At 27.2% G+C, this 24,171-nt stretch overlaps 2 protein-coding genes across 2 annotated transcripts; one reads left to right on the top strand and one right to left on the bottom strand.

Annotated features, from left to right (window-relative positions):
* Positions 1–16,385: 16,385 nt before the first annotated feature.
* On the bottom strand, positions 16,386–17,387 carry LOC137814876 (hydrophobic protein RCI2B-like). Its single transcript, XM_068617801.1, has 3 exons — positions 17,180–17,387; positions 16,977–17,083; positions 16,386–16,588 (listed from the first exon to the last, which is right to left on the bottom strand). The coding sequence occupies exons 1-2, from the start codon at positions 17,267–17,269 to the stop codon at positions 17,000–17,002; spliced, it is 174 nt and encodes a 57-aa protein (XP_068473902.1). The 5' UTR covers positions 17,270–17,387; the 3' UTR covers positions 16,386–16,588; positions 16,977–16,999.
* Positions 17,388–21,397: 4,010 nt separating this feature from the next.
* On the top strand, positions 21,398–23,594 carry LOC137814875 (pentatricopeptide repeat-containing protein At3g24000, mitochondrial-like). Its single transcript, XM_068617800.1, has one exon. The coding sequence runs from the start codon at positions 21,415–21,417 to the stop codon at positions 23,518–23,520; it is 2,106 nt and encodes a 701-aa protein (XP_068473901.1). The 5' UTR covers positions 21,398–21,414; the 3' UTR covers positions 23,521–23,594.
* The last annotated feature ends 577 nt before the right edge of the window (positions 23,595–24,171 follow it).

Here is a 24,171-nt window from a genome sequence, read left to right as displayed (position 1 = left end):
ATAAAATCATTTATATTATTAGTAAATATTTTTTAAATTAACTTAGCTATTAAGGTTTTAATATTAATTTATATCTGGTAGTTAAAACCTATATTGACAAACTAATTTTATATGTCAATAATTTTTTATTTTAAAATATAATATTTTTAGTTAATATAATAATTAATTATTTTTTTATTTAATGATTTTCGGTAGTAAAAATAAACATAGTTCGCAATCAATTGATTCTTATTGTTTCCATCTCCGCACTTAAATGTCATGCGAAAAACGTAATATACACTACAAGAAAATAATGAAATAGAAATCAATTTTTAAAGATCAAAATAATTAGTTACAATAGTAACTAAATTAGAGACCATTTTAGAAACTAAATAAAAAATTGGTTTTTAAATTAGTTTCTATTATTGTTAAATAGTTTTTAAATTGGTATCTAATTAGCAACCAAGGTTTTAACTACCAATTATTTAGTTTCTAAAACATTGGTTGCTAATTAGATACCAATTTAGAAACTATTTAACAATAATAGAAACTAATTTAGAAACCAATTTTTTTGTAATTTCTAGAATGTCTCTAATTTAGTTATTATTGCAACTAATTATTTTGATATTTAAAAATTGGTTTCTATTTCATGATTTTGTTGTAGTGATATAATTGAGGGTTCAAATTGATCGTCCCATATTAATGAGAAACTCTTGTTATTAGTGATGAAGAAACTAGTGGTTTAACAGGATCTTAACAACAAAGAATTTAGAGAAATTTAAAATTGAAAGTGTCACTTCACAACAAGTTTAGTGTTTTAGTCTTTGAAGAAAGGGTTGAACGGTCTGGGAGGAGTTAATGGAGTAGGAAGAAAATGTAGATTAGGGAAAGTCCATTATTGGTGGCACAGAATTACGTGCATAAAGATAAAGCGAAAAGTGGTAATCAACTAATAATAACATGAATCTTCAGTCAGGTGAGGAGAAAGTACAGAGAGCATTATTAACAGTACCCTACCTACCTACCTATAACTCTCTCAATACTCTTCACACAAAAGCTTTTTTGGGTCAAGTACCTCACTTGTGGACTACAGAAAATGTGCTATGCCAAAAGCATTGGTACCTTCAAACCCTGCAATCATGAACTCTGATTTAGTCCTTCATGTTACCACTCCTTTCTCTGATTCTCTAGTATTCATTCATACCTATTCACCAACCCATTTTACAATGCCACCCTCCTCAACCCACTATAAATTCAGATCCTAGCTTCCCAATTATACCATCATAATCATTGGCCAAGAAGAGTTAACATGGGAGGTAAGTATTCATTGAGTTTCTTCTTTGTTTTCAACTTGTTCAAGAGTAACAAGAAGGCCAAAGGAGGGCGTAGTGGTGGACGTGAGATTGTGCGTGATTGGCCTAGTGATTATGACAGAGGGACTTGGGGTGTGGCTTCACCCAATATTGACTACAAAGCTCGAATTTTCATTGATAAGCAAAAGAACCGTGTTCACCATCAACCTTGACCTGGCTATATATCTGCATGCATGCTGGTGGGAATGGCCAAATATAAGAAGAAGAAGAAGAATATATATCACTGTATTTGTTTACTTCTGTGGATTTTATTATTATACATAAAGTGAGATGTTACTTCTAATCAACTTTTATTAGTGGTATCAGAATGTTATATAATTAATTAATTGTACTTTATATGATAAATGAGTTTTTATAATTAGTTAATATTTTGTAAAATTTACTCATAAAACTTCTTTAATTTTCATTATATGTACAGAAACTAATTTTAATTTAGAGAGAAATACATTTATTTTTCTTTTCTAAAGAAATTAATCCTTGTTGTTTTTCTTGGAGATAGATGAAAGTGTATTGAACATGAAGTAGAAAGTACCCCTAACCAAGTACTTTAAAGAACATAACTATAATAACTTATTGCATACCAGTGGCAACACTGACATATAAAACCAAAAAAAAGACAGTAGCCAATAAGAAACCAATAAGAAAGAAAGAAACTTCCTGAATCCCAGATGAAGACTCGGAAACAGAAGACTGTTGTATGTGAAGGTTCTTTTAAACATGATTCCTGTTTGAGCTGGTCATACAAATAGAAGAAAAAAAAACAGTAAAATTTGATATAGCCCACTTGCAAACCAGCAGAGAAAAAAACCTGTATTGGCTCACATCCGCAACATCAAAGGCATCAGACCATCCTAAACGTGAATGCATCCCTGCCCTGCTTTGCTTTATAGACAGTTCTTGATCTAGTAACTTCACCTATGCAGTTCATTATTCAAATCCATGACCTTGCATACCAGCTGAGAAAATGGCATGTTTTGGCTCACATCTGCAGCAGCACAAGCTTCTCCTTTTTCCTATTTCTCCTGTATACCTGAATGCCAATTCTTAATCTGGAATTATTGTGATTAGATCCTCTTTTCCGTGCACCTCCAAAATAACATACAACGTACCCTCCTGCAGCTTATCTTCAGTGTGTTTCGTTAAGAATGAAAATGTTGGAGATCAGATATCAATATGATCGACTATATATTTATACATTTCATATTTTTTTTAGTACATTTCATAACTTTTATAAAGTTGTTTCATAATTTTTATAAAGTTGAGTTATAGTTAAAGATTTTTTAATATAGTATCAGACTATTCTGGGAAGTGCTATGAGGTTGCTATCAGACCATACTTAAGAAGTTACTTAAGAAGCTGTTATCAGATTACACTTAAGCTGTTATATATGTAGTCTGGTTTTCTCTGCAGGTTGGTGGGTTTGGTGTCTCTTGTGGCTGTTTTCTTTCTTTAGCTTCTTCTTAAGCTTTGGTGGTAGGATAGTTTTAATGCTGTTACATTTTTGTTTAAACACCCTTAAAACTCTTTTTGGAGTGGTTATGCTATTGGTTTAGGTGTTAGAAGCTACTGAATGTGTGATTCTGTTATAATCTATGAGAGAAATGTAATAGTTTTAGTTCTGCATAGGAGTTCAAATATCCCTGAAATATCCTCTTAATTTCATTATTGATAAAAAAAATTGAATTACATTAAAAAATTATATGCACAACTACCTGTACTTCCACTCTCGTCTCAACATATGGTACACTTTACATTCTTTCAGAACAAAATCCTTCGAAGAACTTCCTGCTATGAGTCAGTCACCCTATACTGGTTTTCCAGCACTACTTAGAGAAAATTAGACCAGAACAGTGCACATTTCTCTAACCCTGTCCTATACAACCCTGTAATCATTTTTGTTATTGAAGAATAAAATTACCATTTTTGTTTTTAAACAATGGAAGAAATAAGTTTCACACTGAAAAAATACCAGTGTCAATATCATCATCCTTAAACTCGATCAATTTAGTCTATTTTTAATTATTTACATCAATTTAGCGTGTTTTTTTAAATTAGCTGACATTTTATTTTTTTTAAATATAAAAAAATTCTCTTTGATATGGGTTTCTGTTTTTTAACAACTAATATAACTTACCCAATTTCTTAAAAGTTAAAATGATATTTCACTAGAGAGACATATAATTCTTGTGGCTGAAAAACTTCAGCTTTATAATTTTAAAAAAATGATTTAAGATGAAATATTGTACAAATTATTCCATATTACACGCAAAACTGTTTGCTAATGAATTAAAAAAAAAATCTTAAACAGATGAAAGTTTTGATCAAAATGAATTCGGGATGAACTTTATTTTTCTAAATCCAACAGTATGGTATTTCGTCAGACCTGTCACTTGATTTAAACAATCAAAATCTTAATAATTTCAAACTGGCTCCAGTTGTCAACCTTAATTGGTTTTGTTTTCCATGAACAAAATATGATACGTTGTATTCATGCATGCATATTTCTAATTCTATCTCACTTCCCACGTGGTTTATGGTGAGTTTCCAAAAGATGCTCTTTTCTTTTCTTTCCTTCTTTATTCCTTCCTTTATGTTATATACAAGCTAGTTTACGCTTTTGTAATTCAGCTTTCTAAGTGAAGGTAAAAAATACCAAGATGCTAATCATAATGGAGGAAGTTATATTCTACCAACTTAGATGATATTTGAAGATTAATTATTATAAGAGAAAAACCTAATTATTGATCTTCATAATTATTCCCATGTGTGTTTACATACAGATGAATTTCACGCAGTCTAGTAAAATAATAATAAGTGGAATATAGAATATTTTGGCCATCTATTTATTCACTACAATACATTTAATTAATTTTAAAAACTACAAATAATTAATCATAATATTGATTAAATTAAATATTATTTTAAAAATTAAAAAAAAATTAAAATAATTTTTATTATTAATAAAATTTTAAATTAATTTTTAAATTAGTATTTAATTAGCTAATAAAATTTTAGTTATCAACAACTCTTTAAATCATAATAATGAATTAGATACTAATTTAAAAATTAATTTTTAATATTATTACTTTAAATATTAATAATATTTTAATTTTTAAAATAATATTTAATTTACTCAATTATTTGTGATATGTAATATTGATTTTTATTTGATAATTTTAGTCTAATGGTTGATCTACTTACACAAAAATATTCTAAAACATTTCGAAGAGATGTGAAAGCCCATCATGCTTGTTAAAGAGCTTCACTGGTTAGTCTTTTTTTTTTCTTTTAATTAATATAATATACATACACGAAAATTTATACTATACATTCGTAAAATGTTAAAATATATTCATTTATTTTTCTGTGGATAAAAAAAACATAAAAACACAGAAACTTTGTACGCACCAAATTTTGTTTTCTAAAATTGCCATAACTTGCATATAGTTTTCAATCAAACAAGCAAAAGCAAGAAGATTTTTTTAAGCTTATACCCTATAAATTTCGAATTTAGTTAATTCAGTTTCTAAACTCGCATTTAAATCATTTCCTATCTTTAATAGTTGTCTTAAAACTCCTGAAAAGAAATATCATATATGGATTTAAAGTTTGTGAGCAAAAGAACTGAGAGTGAATAGAAAATCTTAATTATAATACTTAAAACATTAAAACTTTTTATTTCTTTAAGTAAAAAATATTTAGTGGTCAAAATGCACAATAAAAATAAAGATGTAAAAATACAATTTAAAATCAAATTTATTATCAAGACTCGATTAATTAGATTGTATAATTGCCTCAGCTTAAAAAGATGATAATGCCATTTAAACTACCTTTAGTAACTTTATCAGTTTAAGATTTACATATATTTTCATAGCAAAATAGTTTTTAGTTTAATCGACGTACAAAGTGGTGTGCATAGGGCTCATCTGCTTGTTGAGTTACAGATAAAATATTATAATATTACATACTTTATAAATATATTATGTAACACAAATGTTTTTTATTACGAATATGTAAGCACGTATTAGCAACCTCACTAAACTGTATTCCTGTGTGTTTTATTTAGTCTAAAAACTTTTATAACTTTTATGTGATAGTATAAAAAAATAAGTTTTAAATAGTTTTTATAAAACTTAATAAATTTATTACACATTATGATTTTTAATTTGTTAATACTGTAAACTTTTATATATATATATATATATATATATATATATATATATTATTCATTCAATTTCTTTGCACTTTATTAAATATAAAGGCAAACAATTTTATCACTTTGAACATGAATACCATAACTTAATACTTAAATAAGAAAATATTTTTGTACGTGAGAAAATTATTAAATAAATTTTAGAGATAAAAAATAATTAATTGTTATAATTTCTAAATTAATTTTTATTATTATTAAATAATTTCTAAATTGATATCTAATTAGCTACCAACATTTTTGCTATCAAATTTAAAATTTAAATAATTAGTAGTTAAAATTTGAGTAGCTAATTAGATATCAATTTAGAAATTATTTAACAATAAACTAATTTAAAAACCAATTTTTTTTTAATCTTAGTCTATAATTTAGTCGATATAATAATTAATTATTTTTTATGTTTAAAATTAATTTATATTTAATAATTTTTTTAATGTAAAGAAAATATTTCAATTATACGAATAATCTACAACCACAAAAAAGTTTCCAACCTTATCCTCCAAGAAACAAAATTTTTTCCAACCTTATCCAAGAAACAAATATTACAGAAATTACAATTTTCAATATTTACTTTATAAATCTAATTAGTAGCTATTAATTAATTTACATGAAAAAAATTCTAATTACAAATCTAAAATTTTATTTAAGAAAATTAAGTCTAATATAATTCAAATTTTGATTATATAACCATATACTTGAGTTTAAATATACATGAATTTTTAGGGTAAAAATATTTATACTATTAATAAATTTTTTAAAAATTATTAAAAAGTCAATAAATTTATTATCGTAACGGTTTGTGACTGGACCACAATATATAAAAAAAAGTTACACTTTCAACACAAGTGTTATTATTATCTTTCAAAAAAATAATAGAAATTGAAATGTTAATATAAATATTACATCATTTATAAAACTTTTTAATATCCATAAAAAATAAATGTTTATTCCCTCTTCATTATAATTCATTTTTTATACTTATTCTACAACTCTTAATATTATTATTTTAATTATTTTTCATATTATTTAATTATAAAATTATTTTTTATTACATTTTTTTTTCACTAAAACTGTCACAAATTGTATACAATTCTTGGGTTTTCAAAGTATAATTTTTCATAACATTTTCAATCTACCTGGATTGATTTACTTAATTTTTTATCAGATTAATTTACTTGATTACAAAATCTTATTAACACTTTCTTCTAGAGAAAAATAGTCCCAAAAGTAATGAACCAAACATATAATTTGAAAAGGTATAGGTAAGAATCCCCTTTTCCATGAACTTGAGCTTTACGATTTTGATGGCATGAGATATTCGAACTTCCATCAACACTCCCAACCAAGTAAACAGAGAAAGATATGTGGTAAACTAAAGAACACACTGATGTGGTAAACAGAGAAAGGGTGTGTGGAGATGGAGCCCAATTTACGTGCCAAGGGTTTTGTGGAAACTAATATTCCCCTTGTCTTGTCTACATCCATTTTCTTTCTTTGGCTACAAATAAAATAAATAACCAAATACTGTCTTCTTTGCTTTTGTCACTGATTTTAGTGATGCCAGGCTAAAAGAAAATGGTTCTCTAGTACTGTTGTACACCTTTTGTGTAACAGAACATAATGGTGGCCATGCAAATGCAAATAAGGGTTTTAAACTCAACCTTTTGAAGATACCTGCAGCAGCTCCATGCAGAAGTTGTTTTCTAGGTTTCTCATCTCGTGTGTGTCTTTTGCAGATTGTTTATAGACCCTTCCCTTCAACCCCCTTTTCCACTTCCATGGTTCCTTTTTCCTTTCTCTCATCGACACCTGTGTGATATATGTTCACACTCTTCGTTTACTGTTTTTTTTCTAAACATAGAACTTTTGCTTGATGGACGTTTCAAGAGCATTAATGTTGCAAACAAACTTCATATATTTGAACACCAGAATAAGTCTGTTTATATTTATGTACCATTGAATGGCCTCAATTTATTCATCTCACAGTCACTTAAAAATATCTTTTTAATGCAGACAAACAGAGATAAAGTTGCTCCAAAATAGTCCTGGTTAGGTTACTTCTCTCGATAATTAATATATATTAAACTCCAGTAATTCTTATTTAACAGATCAAGTCTGCAAACTTATATCAAACTTGAAGAAAAGTTCTTTATTATATAAATTAAACTTAGTTTTCTGAATTAGAGATAGTTACTGTCTAAAAAATTAGAGAGCATCTTAATTTTATGTGCCAGTAATTTTGGGTAGCTTAAATTAAAACAAAATTCTTAAATAAATTGTTGTTCTTGATGAGTTCTCCAATATTTATATTAGATATTGGAGATATAGTATCAAATGTTATGAAAGAGAAAGAATCCTTGGGGATTAAACTATTTGTTGTTTAAATAAAATCTCACATTGAAAAATAGTTTGGATTATCTAAATTAAATGAGTTGTTTGTTTAAAAATCATTTAATGTTCTTATATAGATAAAAAAAAATGTATGCTCTTACACTCTTATCCTACTAGATAATCATTATAAAATAGAAATTAATTTTAAAGAATGAAAATAATTAATTATTACATTTACTAAATTAGATACTATTTTACAATTAAAAATTATTGATATTTAAAGTAATTTTTATTATTAATAAAAATTTATAAATCAGTTTCTAAATTAGTATATAATTAACCACCAATGTTTTAGCTAACAACTTTATAATCTAAAGTAATTGGTAGTTAATTAGACATCAATTTATAATTTTTTATTATTAATAAAAAAAATAGATATTAATAATTTTTAATCTATAAAATAATATATAATTTAACCAATATAGTAACTGATTATTTTTGGTCTCTTATATTAGTTTTTATTTAATAATTTTATTGTTTTGCTATAGTTAACTCATGTCATGGAGATCATATTAGAGATTAAGTAATTGAGGTTTGATATTGTTTAAGGAATAAAAAGCATAAGATGGGAATTTGAGTATATATAGTTTTCAAAAAGAAAATACCTATAAATAATGGTTTAGTAAAATTTTGATTAAGGATCCTGGACTTCTGATGTTGTAGATTATATGATAGTTTAAGAGCGTTTAGTGATATAAGATCGTTTGTTTTAACTAAATTATGTGTCTTCTTCATGTGTTTGTCTTTAGAGCATTAGAAGGGAACAAACTTTTACATCAGTTGTACCTTCTTTTGTCTATTATGAAAGTTTGCATGATTTGACATTTTAAGTTCAGATGATGACATTATTCGCATGTTTCTTGTAATTATTTTGATGTGACTTACAAAATTAATTTTTGACAATTATTTTCTATATAAATAAAGTCTTGTATAAGCTATTATAGTCAACCTAGAGTCGAGATCTTACTAAAAGAAGTCTTAAGTTGTAATAATTTTTATTAGTGAATTTTTTATGGACGTGATATTTATTAACACTTTAATTTAACTACTTTGATTTCTCTTTATTTTTTCTTCACTACTCTTTCTTGTTTAACTTTCTAACTATGCATAATTTTCATCATCATTTTTACTTGTTTGTGTTGGTACACAATTTAGTGAGTATGAGAGTTATTCCTTTATCAAACACTGCATTATTGAAATAACATCGAACATAATCTTTTTAGATTGAAATCACATCGAACATAAGTTTTTAGATAAAAAAAAACTGGCCTAATGAGACACATCCATTGTTTTTCTCTTTCATGCATTTAACCAACACTGAATTATTGCCAAGTGTCAAAGAGAGTTCTTAAAGACACAACCCCAAAATAGAGTTTTTTTTTTCTATTTATCCTTATTGGAAAAAAAAAAGATTCCTATACTCTACATGAATTTCAGGTTAGTTATATATCAGAAACAAAAGATTTGAAAGAATAATTCTATTGTATTTTTCATTTACATAATATATATATATATATATATAAACAAGTTACAATTTTTGAAGTTTAGAATTTTGATGTAATACAGGGAATTTTGGTGGAAGTTTGGAGTTTAAAGCTCCACCTAGTTCATCTGATCGAACTATATTTTACGATAATTGGAATAACTTGAAAAAAAAAGTATATTACCATGAAAAAAGAAAAAAAATATCATATTTGAATTGCCTTATTAGAAATATATTGTTGTTTGCGAAAATCTTAATACAATGTACACTGAAAAAATATGCGTGATAATATTGTTAAATATTATTATACTATCTTAAAAACTTAAACTTAAGAATTCAACTCCAACAAAATCATTAAATAAAAATTAATTTTAAAGATAAAAAATAATTAGTTGTTATATTAACTAAATTAAATACTAGGTTAGAGACTAAAAAAATTATTGATTTCTAAATTAGTTTCTATTACTGATAAATAGTTTTTAAATTGGTATATAATTAACTACCAATATTTTTATTACTAATTTTAGAATATAAATAATTGGTAGTTAAAACCTTTGGTAGTTAATTAAATATCAATTTAAAAACTATTTATCAATAATAAAAATTAATTTAGAAATCAATTTTTTTAATTTCTAAAATATTATCTAATTTATTAAAATATTATCTAATTTAGTCAATATAATAACTAATTATTTTTAATTTTTAAAATTGGTTTCTATTTAATATTTTTTTAGTAGCGATTAATAAAACAAGTTACAAGTAAAAAGTTTTTTTTCTAAAGCTTGTTATCAAAGTAATATTAAAAGCTTTAAATAAATATATCTATAATATTTAAGCAATATTTGATTTCAAAAATCATAATTATTATCCTTTAATGCAAGTATTTCTCCTTATAGCCATGAAAGGTTCTCTGCATTAAAAAGTGAGTTTCATAATATCTTGTGTTTAAAGAAATATGTGGTAATTAAGGTGATTAATTAGTGTTTTGAGTATCTAGTATAGTCAAGACATTATGTCAATTGGAAAAACTCTTTATTCCACGTTTTTCCACTATCACGCTACATTTAATAATTCATTTCACATAGCAAGCAAAAGTTCCAAGCCTAAAACACTATGGATGGATGTATCTTACTATCAGGTATCAAAATTTTATTTTCAATTATTTAATCATTGTTTAGAATTATATAATAAATTATTATTATTATTATTATTTTGTAATATAAGGTACTGTTTTTACACTAAATAATAATAAAAAATCATTAAATAAAAATTAATTTTAGAAATCAAAATAATTAATTATATATAGACTAAATTAAATATTATTTTATATACTAAAAAATTATTGGTATTTTAAATAGTTTTTATTATTAATAAAAAATTATAAAGTAATTTTTAGATTGGTATCTAGCTATTAGCTACCAAGATTTTAGCTACTAACTACTATATATTCTAAAATAGTCCCTATTAGTCTTTTAAATACTAATTTATAATGTAAAATATTAGTAGCTAAAATTTTAGTAATTAATTTAAAAACTACTTTATAAATTTTTATTAATAATAGAATTGATTTTAAATAATAATATTTTTTCCTTAATTTTTAAGATAATATTTAACTTCAAATTAATATAATAACCAATTATTATTATTTTCTAAATTAATTATTATTTGATAATTTTTTTATAATATTAGTATTTCTAACATAGTAAAACACATGAGATGCAAGTGAAATAAAGCTGAAAGCATGTAATGTCTCTAATGTGAGTTAGGATTTGTCACAAAAATCTAACCGTAGATGTAACTATTTTTTTGAAATTTGTGTTTTGGTACATAATTACTGTTTTTTATTTTATTTTAACGGCATTTATTAGCATTTTGATATTGGTTTAAAGCTAAAATTTGGATTCTTGATTGATTGGATCATCACATGCAATAAATATAATGACAGATTAGACCACACTATAAACAAGTGAATATATTTGAGTGTTAATTATCTAATTCAAATATTTTTTATTTGAAATTTTGAACACTTAATGTGAAATTTCTAATGGTTTCATCCTTAAATAGGTATGTATAATAATAAAAACAATAGAAATTATTATAATAGTAAATAATATATATATATATCCTTATGTTTTTTTATATATGACAAGAAAAATGAACCCCAACTAAGTATATAAATATGAGTTGATTCAATAAATAAATAAATAAGGTGAAACGATTATTTAAGTCTAATAAGTGTGTTGGTTTGTCCATTGAAATTTCAGATATGTGAAAAGAATAAAAAATTATTAAAGAAATCTTATACTTTTAACAGTAATTAGTTTATTAGAGTTCATGCAATAGGGGCCACACAAAACTGAACACAAATTGTTATGCAGAGAGTCAACATGCTGGAGAATAATGAACTACGTGAATCTTACCCAATTAGTCTTTGATGTAAACATCAGTCAAAATACATATTTGCAATCAGAAGTTCAGAACATTATTCTCTTTTCAATCATTCAAATAATTATTGTTTTACCAACGAACAAAATAATCTGCTTCCCTTTTTCCTTATACTAATCTTCATCACTGTTTCACTACTTAAGAATCATATTCTCACCGTGATTCTGTTGCATGTTGAATTGAATGAAGCCTGCCTAAAACAGTTCAAACTCAGTTAATCTAGAAAGCATCACATCTAGTCAAATTGCTTTCAGTATATTTTGAAATTTGAACTTCTAGAACTAGAACCCTCCTTTGCATGCAATTTGCACTCACTCCATACTCAAGTTCATACTGTTGAGTTCAGGTGGATAAAATATGCAGAAAAAATAAAATATCTAAACAAATTTGTGATGTGTCTCAAGATATATGAGATGGAAATGCACAGCAGAAATAGGTTTCTATTATATGTAAAAATTCTCATACTGTCTTAAAAACAAGTTATAAACCCAGCAAAAACTTATTTTTGCTATGCATCAATGTTCAGAATCGTGACACAGAACAGAAACTTGTGTCTTGCTCGTATTTCTTCATATACAGTGGAAATAAGTTTCCACTATATTAGAGTCTGAAGTGCCTAAATAGATATGAGGGGTGCTAACAGTATAAGTTTCAAAACAATATGGGTACCAACATGGGCTGATTATAAAAGTGAAGGCAAATGCTCCCTGCACCATCAATTCCACCATATCAATTCCAACATGCACCCAACCTGTGAATGATAAAAATGTCTTTTTAAAATGATGAAAATAACCTTAAAAAAAATGGTGTAAATAAAAATTACTTCCAGAACCTTTTATGAAAATATTCTGGATCTAGATATCCGTAACATTTGAATTCTGAAATTTTTTTATCCAGAATGTATTTTTTTATTTTTTAATTATATTTACTATTCTGAATTTTTAAATCAAAAAATAAGGGTATTTTTAAAATTTTACAAAAATAATAGAGTGGAGGTTAGAATTAATATTGGTACAAGAACAAATTGCCAAAAGTGAAACTACTTGGCCCAGTTGAGAGCTCAAAGTAGTGGCAGTTAGGTATAATTTTGGGGTTAATAAATAGTACAATGTTAGACAATTTTTTTTTTCCTTATCTTCATACTTTCTCCCTCCACCTCACCTCTATGTTAATTATGAAAGAGTTGCATTCGGCATTTTCATATCTTCCTTATAACATCAACACTTTCATTATTCTTTACTCACAATGTTTGAGAGAAATTTTAATCGTGTGTGAAAAAATAAATTTTTGAAGTTTTGTACTCTATTTTTTTGCACCTTACTTATTTTTTTTCTTATTTTTTAGGTTTTAAAAAAATGAAAAAAATAAGTGAACAAAAACAGAATCATCACACTAAAAAAAGTCACAAAACTTATATCATTCACTCAAAAACTACCATCACTTAAAAATAAAAAACACCACACTCTTCACCATATTAAAAGGAGTATTGTTGAATTGAGAAGGTGTGGGGATAATTTCTCCAATGTTATTATGGAAGTGAAACAGGCCTATTTTTATATCTATGCTCTTTTTTTTTAACAAAGTTTGATTTCAATTTTTTATCTAGATGAATATGATGGGACAAGTTTGATATATATTTAAATCTAAAATATTATATTAAAATATAAAATATATCTGTTTTGAAATTTAACAAACGACTAAAGTTCAAAAGATAAAAGAACAAAATGATTATTTTAAAAAAAATAACTTTAAATTTATTTTATTAAAAAAAAATAAGGCCGAAAAATATATTTTGTATTTTTTAAGATTTATGAATGTTAACCCAATATAGAAAAACTAGCACTTAAGAAAGGAATATTTCATCAACAGAGATTAACTTTAATCAAAGAAGTTAATCTTTCACGTGTCAAGATTTGAATCTTATTAAAAATGTATTCAATTAAATGTTTAGTATTCGATGTACATAACAATAACATATCTTTATTTTAATTATTGTGTATATTTATACGTTTGTGATAAATTTTGTTATTATTAAATTAAAATTAACATAAATCATTATAGTACCTATTTTTTTCATATGATTTAATTTTGTTAATTATTTTTTAATCCTAATGCACATTTAAACTTTCTGAATACCAAAACATTCCATTACCATTTGCCCCGACCGGTAGAGAAAATTTAAATTATTTATGCAGAAAAATGCTTTAATCAGTTTGAATCTTGTGTCCTTTTGTAAGTGTTGTTCATTAATTTATACTGCGATATCTTCTGGATGAATCCATGTATTTGAAATTATTTTTTTGAGAAAAACGACAACTAATGATTTTAATTCAGTGTACTTAAAGTGTTGATGTTTATTATATAGTTTATAAGTTGGTTGTTCTTGTTTCTGTGATCCCATTTTGAAGAACCTTTATTCTCATATCTTACCTGCCAGATACGTCAAATTGATGCATCCAGGTCATTCAACATTTCATAAACTTGCCTTTTCGTTTTCCAAATCTTGCTTCTAATATGTGACTTTTATTAAAATATTATTAATGTTTTCAGTTATATTTTTGTACTTTATTTTGGAATTTGTTTGAGTAAATTAAATACAATGTGTTATTTTCAGGTATAAGTTTTTTATATAAATAATTTAATTTGTATTTTTGTAAAATAATAATTTTTGCATAAACAAATTGAACTCAGAGAAAAAAATCGTTTTTTTATGAAGAAACTTATAAAACAATGTTTTCGACTCAATAATAGTTAATAAATATTTTTGAATCAATAATTAAATACAATGTTAATCACTGGAGGTTTTAGTACATTACATTAAAATAGTTGATTATGTTGTTTTTGTTACAAAATCAGGAAAATCAACGAATTGGTTGGTTGCAAGGATATTCTGTTTAACATTCTTTCACAAACATTTTATAAGATTTATTAATAACAAAGAGAAAACTTCAAGATTTTTTCTCTTAATTTACAAATTTTATCATTATGCAACGCTTAAATTTTTTAAAAAGTAACTTTGTTTCTTGAAAAAATTGAAATTATTACTATATAGTCACTAAAAAATTTATTAACAATTTCAGAAATCAACGTTATTGAATCAATTGTTAACAAGTTAGTTTTTAAAAGATGAATGAAAAGTTTTTGCTTTAATAAAGTAATTGAAATCCAAACTTGTGACGCAATTACCAAATACGATTCGAATCAAACAGAAAGCAGGTGTTCCAGTGGCTGTATTTACCATTTTTGGTGTTATGGTATTATTATTAATCTTTATTTTTTGGCCATCTTCACGTCTGCATTTGGAGGCTTCCATTCCCGAGAGAGGGACTTTATTTTATTTATTTTATGCCACTTTTTATGACAATAAGAGAGATCAAATAAAATATAAAAATGCAGGAACTTGAGACAAGGTATATTATTATATAATAACAAATATGTGAAGGAGTGTTGAAAAAATAAAAAATAATATTATTATTTTCTTTGAAACGAAACCTACAAAATATCTAGTTTTTAATTGACCAAAAATTAATAATTTTTATGCAGAAAATACATGACGAGTCACTTTTACTATATACAATTAAGAGAGCAATTATAAGCTTCTTATACTCTTCTTTTAATTTAATATTTCTCATAAATAAATATGGACACATGTGTCAAACATATGTATTATAAAGTCTTCAATTTAAAAAATATTTATTGGATTTATGATAATTCTATCACAATTTAACATAATTTTCTAAAAAATACACTAAATTTTTAAAAAATTAAATTTATAATATAATTTTTTATTATAATTATAAAAATAATAAATAAATCTTTTTGAACCATAATTTTTTTTTTTTTATAATTTATATAATTTATAACTATATAACATATAATTTTGTATTCCTGTGTCATGTATATTTGTGTTGTTTCACTGTCTATATGTCACATAGATTAAATGTCTTGATATCATAGATTAATTTTACATTTTAGTTTTTTTATAATGCATTATAATTTCTATTGGTAATGGTTTATAATTATCATATTATATTTTAAAATATTTTATATTATTTTAAACATATTAACAACGTTACTAATTTTTTTATCAAAAAAATAATAATTAAAAATAGAATGCATAACTAATTTAAATCAGTTGTAAGTTTATGTGGAAATCATGATCCAGCGAATCCATCTCTTACTCCAATTAATTAAGCCATATGTTTCTAGCAATATAAGAATGAATATGTGGGAAATGATGAGCAAGTCCATCAGTTTCATTGCTTGACGAAATGCTCTCCTAAATAAATAAAAATAATTATGGAGAATAACTTAATTTTACTAATTTGAAAAAATTAAATATAATATTTTTTATTAATTTGTCACTAAAAATATATTAACAATAAATACATTAAAATGTATTTAACCACATTAAAACTTACTAAACATTAATGTCTATTTAACACATTTATTTTAAATACTAATAAAATTGATTGAATAAATTAATGCATATAAAAAAAGAAGATGAGAATTAATATGAATTAAATTGGATAAGCGTTAAAACTAGAGTACACAACGTCCACATTTGGTTTCCACATAAAACAACAACAGTAACTTAAAAACAGAGACAACAAAAGAATCACGTCCATCCACCTAAGATCAAACGGTAACTGTAGAGTTCAGAAACATGCAAAACCCTCTTCCTTTGAAACTCCATCACTGGACCACCTGCCAACAAAAAAGCATTGGTTTTCAGTGATGAGCTGAAGAAGGACCACTTCCATCACACAAGACAAAAAGCGAAGGTCCACTTCCTTATTATTTCTCAACAAAATTTATCAGAACAAAACGTAAGGCAGAGCAAACTAAGTGCCATACGCTACTACCTAACCACAACTACTTGCCAAGAAAACAGCTTCAAATTTCCGTGTTCAAACGATCAATTTCAGAACTTACTGGTTTATTTAAAACCATGTACAGATCTTAAGGGAATAACAACAACAATGATTTAGAAAGAGAGAGCTACATGCATGGCATGAGTACTGCATATGTGTACTTTAGTTTTAAAAATAATTGTACAAGTTGTAAAGAAAAATGGAAGGGGAAAAAAAGTTACTTAGAAAAGGTGGATGATGAGTTTCACTTGGTGATGGCATAGACAGCATAGATAATTCCAGGAATGTAGCCAAGAATGGTGAGCAGCAAACAGATCCAGAACTCTACCTGTGATATGGAATTTGCAGAGACGGAACCAAGAAATGAATCAGAGAAAGAAAAAAAAGAAGAAAACAGAGAGTGCATGAGTAGGTATATATATACCTTGCAGCCATGCTTGAGAAAAACACCGAGAGGAGGGAGGATGATGGCAAGGAGAATATCGATGCAGGTAGCTGTGCTTCCATCGGCCATTTTCTCTTACCCTTTTGAGCTTTTTCTTTCAAAAGAAAGCAGAAATTTTGTACTGTTCAGACTGCTGAAGAAGACGTAATGCGATCTATGATGACCAGTTAGACGCTTATTTATAGACGCTTATTTAAGATCTCAATAACAACTCCACTTCCATTATATGCAATTTTCATTTTTCATCAACAATTAAATATTACGCGTTTTCTCATACACTTATTTATTTATATATACATGGCTGCACTACACACGAAAAAAAACATACACTTCACAAATAATAAAATAATATTTTAATTATATTTAATTTTAATTTTAAATATTATAGTATTATTATAATGTCATGTCAAATGTATGTTTTTATTGAATATTAGTGTAATAAACATGCAATTTATAAATAAATTAGTATTTGATTTTTTTTCAATTAAAAATATTATTACATTATTATAATAATTTCTCAATTATATGAATTTTATTTTTTACGTGTCAACAAAAGCTTTTCTCTTTTATATATATATGGAAAAGATCTCTTTAACCTTTATAAAAATAAAAATATGTACTTCACACGATGTTATGATGTGAATATTTTTAAGTATTTGTGATGTTAACATATCAATAAATATAAATAATATTTAATATACACATTATTTATTAAATGCATTAATGGTTTTAGGGAAAAGTATTTAATATGCAAGTATAATAAATTACTTTATTTAAATATTTATTAAAAATAATGCTTTTACTTAACACTTTTTTGTTCCAGTAATGATAGTGAAATCCAAAGTTATAACCCACATAAGTTTAAACTTCACCATTATTAATTTTTTTTTTGTGTTGTGATAATTCATAATAAGAAAACAACTATGCTCATCAATATAAAATACCTTATTTTACTTTTTCATTTAATAATAATTTTTATAATAATCATTTTAAAGTTCATATATATTCTGCAAGAACATTCTATCTATGTAAATTTGTTTTGCACTAGTATCACTAAACTCAAAAATATTTATACACACATTTTAGGTTTTTAATAGTTTTTTATTGACAATAAAAAATGTAATCAAATAGAAGTATCAGGCTAGAGAGAAAATGATTCCTGAGATTTTGAGAGCCTCTAGTCCTTGCACCTACACAAAAGAATCATTAATTAAAAACTATATTTCCCAAGAATACACATGTTATAGAGAACCATATTTCACTAAATTACATTACAGATTTCAAACATTCTATAAGATTTAGGCATAAGTCAAAATAGGAAAATTTTATTTTAATATATTTATAGTTAATCCAGGCTTAGACCTTAATTTATATCATTATAATTACTTCCTCTAAATAAAGCACTATTTCATTGAAGAACACATTATTTTTATGTTATTCCGATGTGAATATTATCCACATAAGTCTCCAAAATTTGTTATCTTTACTATTTAGAACCGCAAGTTCATGCTGATTAAAGTGGAGTTCAAATCATTGTGAACAAATATCCTTCCAACTCACAACTCACACATGTATCACAGACTCACTCACACATGTAACACATGTATCTTGGAGCTCACACTACATTACAGCTAAAAATAAGTTATTTACTTATACTAAAAAAAATCATTAAATAAAAAATAATTATTAATTGTTATAATGATTAAATTAAAAATTATTTATTAAAATTATATATAATAATTTTTAAAAAAAAAATTATCATACATATTAATTTATAATTAAATATTATTAACTCATATTAACTACTGATCATATGCTTACATAACTACTGATCATTATTACTACTATTTTGTTTTTCTTATTTTAATTATATATTTTTCAATCATTTAAATGAAAAGTGAGAAAAACATTATGGGAGCTACCTCATTTTCCTATTTATGTTGTTCTTCTTAGTTGTGTGTAGACTACTCTTTTGTTTGCATGGTTGGTGGCTAGAATTCTGTAACCATTCCCTGTTAATTGGATTGTTACTTTAATATTAACTCCAATAAAAACTTTATCTTTTATTAATGTTCTTAAAATTGCTATTCGTCTCTCTTTTATTTATATATGTACTTTTGTTAATTCAACTGTTTTACATTATGTAATATAATAATGAATGACAAGAATATTTAAATTACTGAGACTCAAATGAGTGCACCGACAAAAGCAATTGTGTATGATCTGGCCACATGTGGTGGATAACCACAATACAAGATAATCTATATACCCGCTTCATGCCAATAAATATTTAACAAAAAGCTTTTTTTTTTAAAAAAAAAAACTCATTAATAATTAAACGTATAGAAAAATTTAAAAATATTAAAAAAAAATCAAATTTCATTAAATTAAACTTAATTAGCTTACAATTGCAACCGAATAATTGCACCATTTAAAAAAAAACTGAAGAAATCAAAACATAAATAATTCACAGTTTAAAACATATATATATTAGTAATTATGTATACAATATATGGGTGTTTAAAATTTATATAAAAATCTAAACACATGATATACAAGTATGAAATGATATAAAAATTAATTCACACGAATATAACTTTACAAAAATAAATAAATTTGAACACATATCAACACCATATCTATGGATCTACCTTCTTTTACACTAGAACACAAACATGACATATATTTCAAACTGCAAGTTTAATTTTGTGGTTGTAACCCTCCTACTTTTGTTAAGTTATTTTCTCCTTTTGGCTGTATTTCTCATTTTTTGCCCAAATCAAAGGTTTAGTTTGTTTAATTATATTTTTATTTCTTGAATTTTTGAATAATTCAATTTTTAGTTTTTTAATTTTTTAACTATAATAGTATTTTAAAATTGAAAAAAATGGCTTATATTCTAACACTAAAATTAAGAGAATAAAAATATTTTTAAACATTAAAACTTAAGACTTATATACTAAATCTTAAACCTTAAACATCCTTTCAAACTCATTTTAATCTCTTACATTTAGTGTTTAGGAACTTAAATAACTTTTTTTTTTAATTATGATGATTAAGAAAAAGCTTCTTAAGTTGGGGATCAAATGTAAAATTATCTCAATTTTCAAATAAACAATTAAACCTTTTATTTAGTATTTCTTTCTGAACGTGACAAAATATTAATGATGAAAACAGTTTTTGGGTGTGCATAAAAAAATCGTACACAATATAAGGAAGTTTTAATTATGCACTCAAATGCAAATGTACAACGGAAACGCATTTTCCATGTAAATAAAAATTTATGCATCAAAGTGATATTTGTTTTATTAAATTCTTATTAATTTTGATTTAACACTTATTCATCATGTTTGTTAGTGTATGTACGTTTTGTCATACACAAATATGTGAGACACACAAATAAAAAAAGCAATATACACAGTGGAAACATGTTTTCCATGTGCATTAAAAAGGGACACTCGTTCTTCAACTTACTCCACTGTACAAACTCATTTCCGTAAATATACACTGAAAGAAAATTCTGTCAAGGACAATTTGGTAAAAGGAAATAAAAAAAATTAGGGAGTGAAAAGATTAGATAAGGGTGTGTGAAAATGAAATCCCTTTCTGGATTAGCAGGGAAGATAATATTTGAGCGATGACGGACCGAGCCCTCACGCAAAACTTTCGGTAATTGCTGATTAATCCAAGACTCTTTCTTCCTACACCTCCATACTAAATGTGAAAATATCGTTTTATCCTTTTTTGTGTTTATCCCTTTGATTTGAAATAAGCCTATGAATTATGTATCCGGATTATATAATCTGAAAGTCAATTTCATACTTAGAAAAGAGTTATGGATTATGTAATCCGGAAGCTAATCACACATATGAAAAAAAGAGTTCCGGATTACATAATCCATAAACGAATCTTATGTATAGAAAAGACTTCCAGATTATATAATCCATAAACTAATCACAAAAAGCTTTCGGATTACATAATCTCTAGAAACTAATTATAAATCTAGAAAAAGACTTTCGGATTATGTAATCCAGAATATTAAAAAGGGTATTTTTGAAATACAAAAAAATTATGGGAGTGGCACAAGAAGGTATGGAGGTGCAGGAAGAAGCAGCCTTAACCCAACTGTGATTTTGAAGGTCTGGCCCAATGTCTCCATTGCATTTGGGTCTGGTTAGCTTTGCAAAACAAGAGTGAGTAATGTTGTTTGAGTGATGATTATTATGAAACTGACCTTGCTAATAAGAAGAAGCAGCAACCAAAATGGTGTTCCAAAATTGCACCGATTCTCCTCAGTTCCCGACATCAAACTTCACCTGAACAAGGCCGCAAAACTGAAGAACCTTAAACACGCGACACAAATCCACTCGCAAATCGTAACGACAAATCGGACATCCCTCGGTAACATCAACAGCCTCATCGTTGTGTACGCAAAATGCGGCTCCATCAAGCACGCGGTCCTCTTGTTCGGCACAACCCCTCGCGCCTCAACCAGCGTGGTCACGTGGACCACACTCATAACCCAACTCTCCCATTTCAACAAACCCTTCCAAGCCCTCTCATCTTTCAACCTGATGCGAACCACCGGCATATACCCCAACCAGTTCACCTTCTCCGCCATCTTACCCGCCTGCGCTCACGCCACGCTCCTTTCACAGGGCCAACAAATCCACGCCTTGCTTTACAAACATGCCTTTCACACCGACACTTTTGTTGCCACCGCTTTGCTCCACATGTACGCCACCTGTGGCTCCATGTCCTTGGCGGAGAACGTGTTCGACCAAATGCCCCACCGAAACCTCGTTTCCTGGAACTCCTTGATTGTGGGGTTTGTTAAAAACAAAATGTACGGTCGTGCCATTGGGTGTTTTAGAGAGGTTCTTTCACTTGACCCCGACCAAGTTAGTTTCTCCAGCGTGTTGAGTGCTTGCGCTGGGTTGGTTGAGCTGGGGTTTGGGAAACAAGTTCACGGGAGCGTTGTTAAGCATGGTTTGGTGGGGTTGGTTTACGTGAAGAACTCGCTGGTAGACATGTATTGCAAATGCGGTTTCTTTGAGGATGCAACTAAGCTGTTTTGTGGTGGTGGAGATAGAGATGTTGTCACGTGGAATGTAATGATCATGGGATGTGTTCATAGCCAAAACTTCGAACAAGCTTGCACCTTTTTCCAGGCTATGATAAGGGAAGGCGTGGAACCGGACGAGGCTTCGTATTCATCGCTTCTTCACGCTTCTGCAAGTATTTCTGCACTGGCACAAGGCACCTTGATCCATTGTCATGTATTAAAAACCGGGCATATGAAAAATGCTTGTGTTTCGAGTTCTTTGGTAACTATGTACGGCAAGTGTGGAAGTTTGTTTGATGCTTACCGTGTTTTTGGAGAAACTAAGGATTGTAATGTGGTTTGCTGGACTGCTATGATAACAGTTTGTCATCAACATGGTTGCGCAAATGAGGCAATTGAATTGTTTGAAGAGATGCTCAAGGAGGGGATTGTGCCAGAATACATCACTTTTGTTTCCGTATTGTCGGCTTGCAGCCATACAGGGAAGGTTGATGACGGTTTTAAGTACTTCAATTCCATGTCTGATGTTCATAACATTGAACCCGGACTTGAGCATTATGCCTGCATGGTTGACTTGCTTGGTCGCGTTGGTCGATTGGAGGAAGCATGGAGGTTCATTGAATTGATGCCGATCGAGCCTGACTCGTCAGTTTGGGGGGCTTTTCTTGGGGCATGCGGAAAGCATGGCAATGTTGAAATGGGAAGAGAGGTTGCAGAGAGGCTTTTCGAGTTGGAACCGGATAATCCAGGAAACTATGTGGTGCTTGCGAATATCTATACTCGACATGGAATGTTGGAAGAAGCTGATGAAGTCAGAAGATTGATGGGGATCAATGGGGTGAGGAAAGAGACTGGGTGTAGCTGGATTGATGTTAAGAACAGGACATTTGTGTTCAATGTGAATGATAGGTCTCATTCAAGGACACAAGAGATTTATGAAATGTTGCAAAAGTTGAAGGAATTGATAAAGAAGAGAGGGTATGTGGCTGAGACCCAGTTTGCAACTAACAGTGTGGAAGGTTCTGAAGAGCAGAGTTTGTGGTGTCACAGTGAGAAATTAGCTCTTGCATTTGGACTTCTGGTCCTCCCACCTGGATCTCCGGTAAGGATAAAGAAGAATTTGAGGACCTGTGGTGATTGTCATACTGTTATGAAGTTTGCTTCAGAGATTTTTCAGAGAGAAATTATTGTGAGAGATATCAATAGGTTTCATCGATTCACAAATGGATCGTGCTCTTGTAGGGATTATTGGTGATTGAGTTTGAAACACATGAAACAAAATGAACATGAGTCATGACAGCGTAATCTGGAATAAGCTCCTTTTTTCCACTAGTGTCAAGAATAACTGAAGTTATAACAATTAAGAAAAAATTTCTACTATAAACAACCTACTTAGATTCTCAACAACAAAACTTTATTCTACTAAGTCACATTGACCACATGAATTATTGGTGATTGAGTTTGAAACACATGAAACAAAATGAACATGAGTCATGACAGCGTAATCTGGAATAAGCTCCTTTTTTCCACTAGTGTCAAGAATAACTGAAGTTATAACAATTAAGAAAAAATTTCTACTATAAACAACCTACTTAGATTCTCAACAACAAAACTTTATTCTACTAAGTCACATTGACCACATGAATTATTGGTGATTGAGTTTGAAACACATGAAACAAAATGAACATGAGTCATGACAGCGTAATCTGGAATAAGCTCCTTTTTTCCACTAGTGTCAAGAATAACTGAAGTTATAACAATTAAGAAAAAATTTCTACTATAAACAACCTACTTAGATTCTCAACAACAAAACTTTATTCTACTAAGTCACATTGACCACATGAATTACATGGTTTCATTCATCAAAAATAATTTTTTTTTAAAAGTATTATTTGGTATATGATAT

The sequence above is a fragment of the Phaseolus vulgaris genome, chromosome 1, assembly GCF_000499845.2.
Source record: "Phaseolus vulgaris cultivar G19833 chromosome 1, P. vulgaris v2.0, whole genome shotgun sequence".
NCBI lineage: Eukaryota > Viridiplantae > Streptophyta > Magnoliopsida > Fabales > Fabaceae > Phaseolus > Phaseolus vulgaris.
The sequence above is the reverse complement of the archived record's forward strand: the minus strand, read 5'-3'. Positions and strand labels throughout refer to the sequence as shown.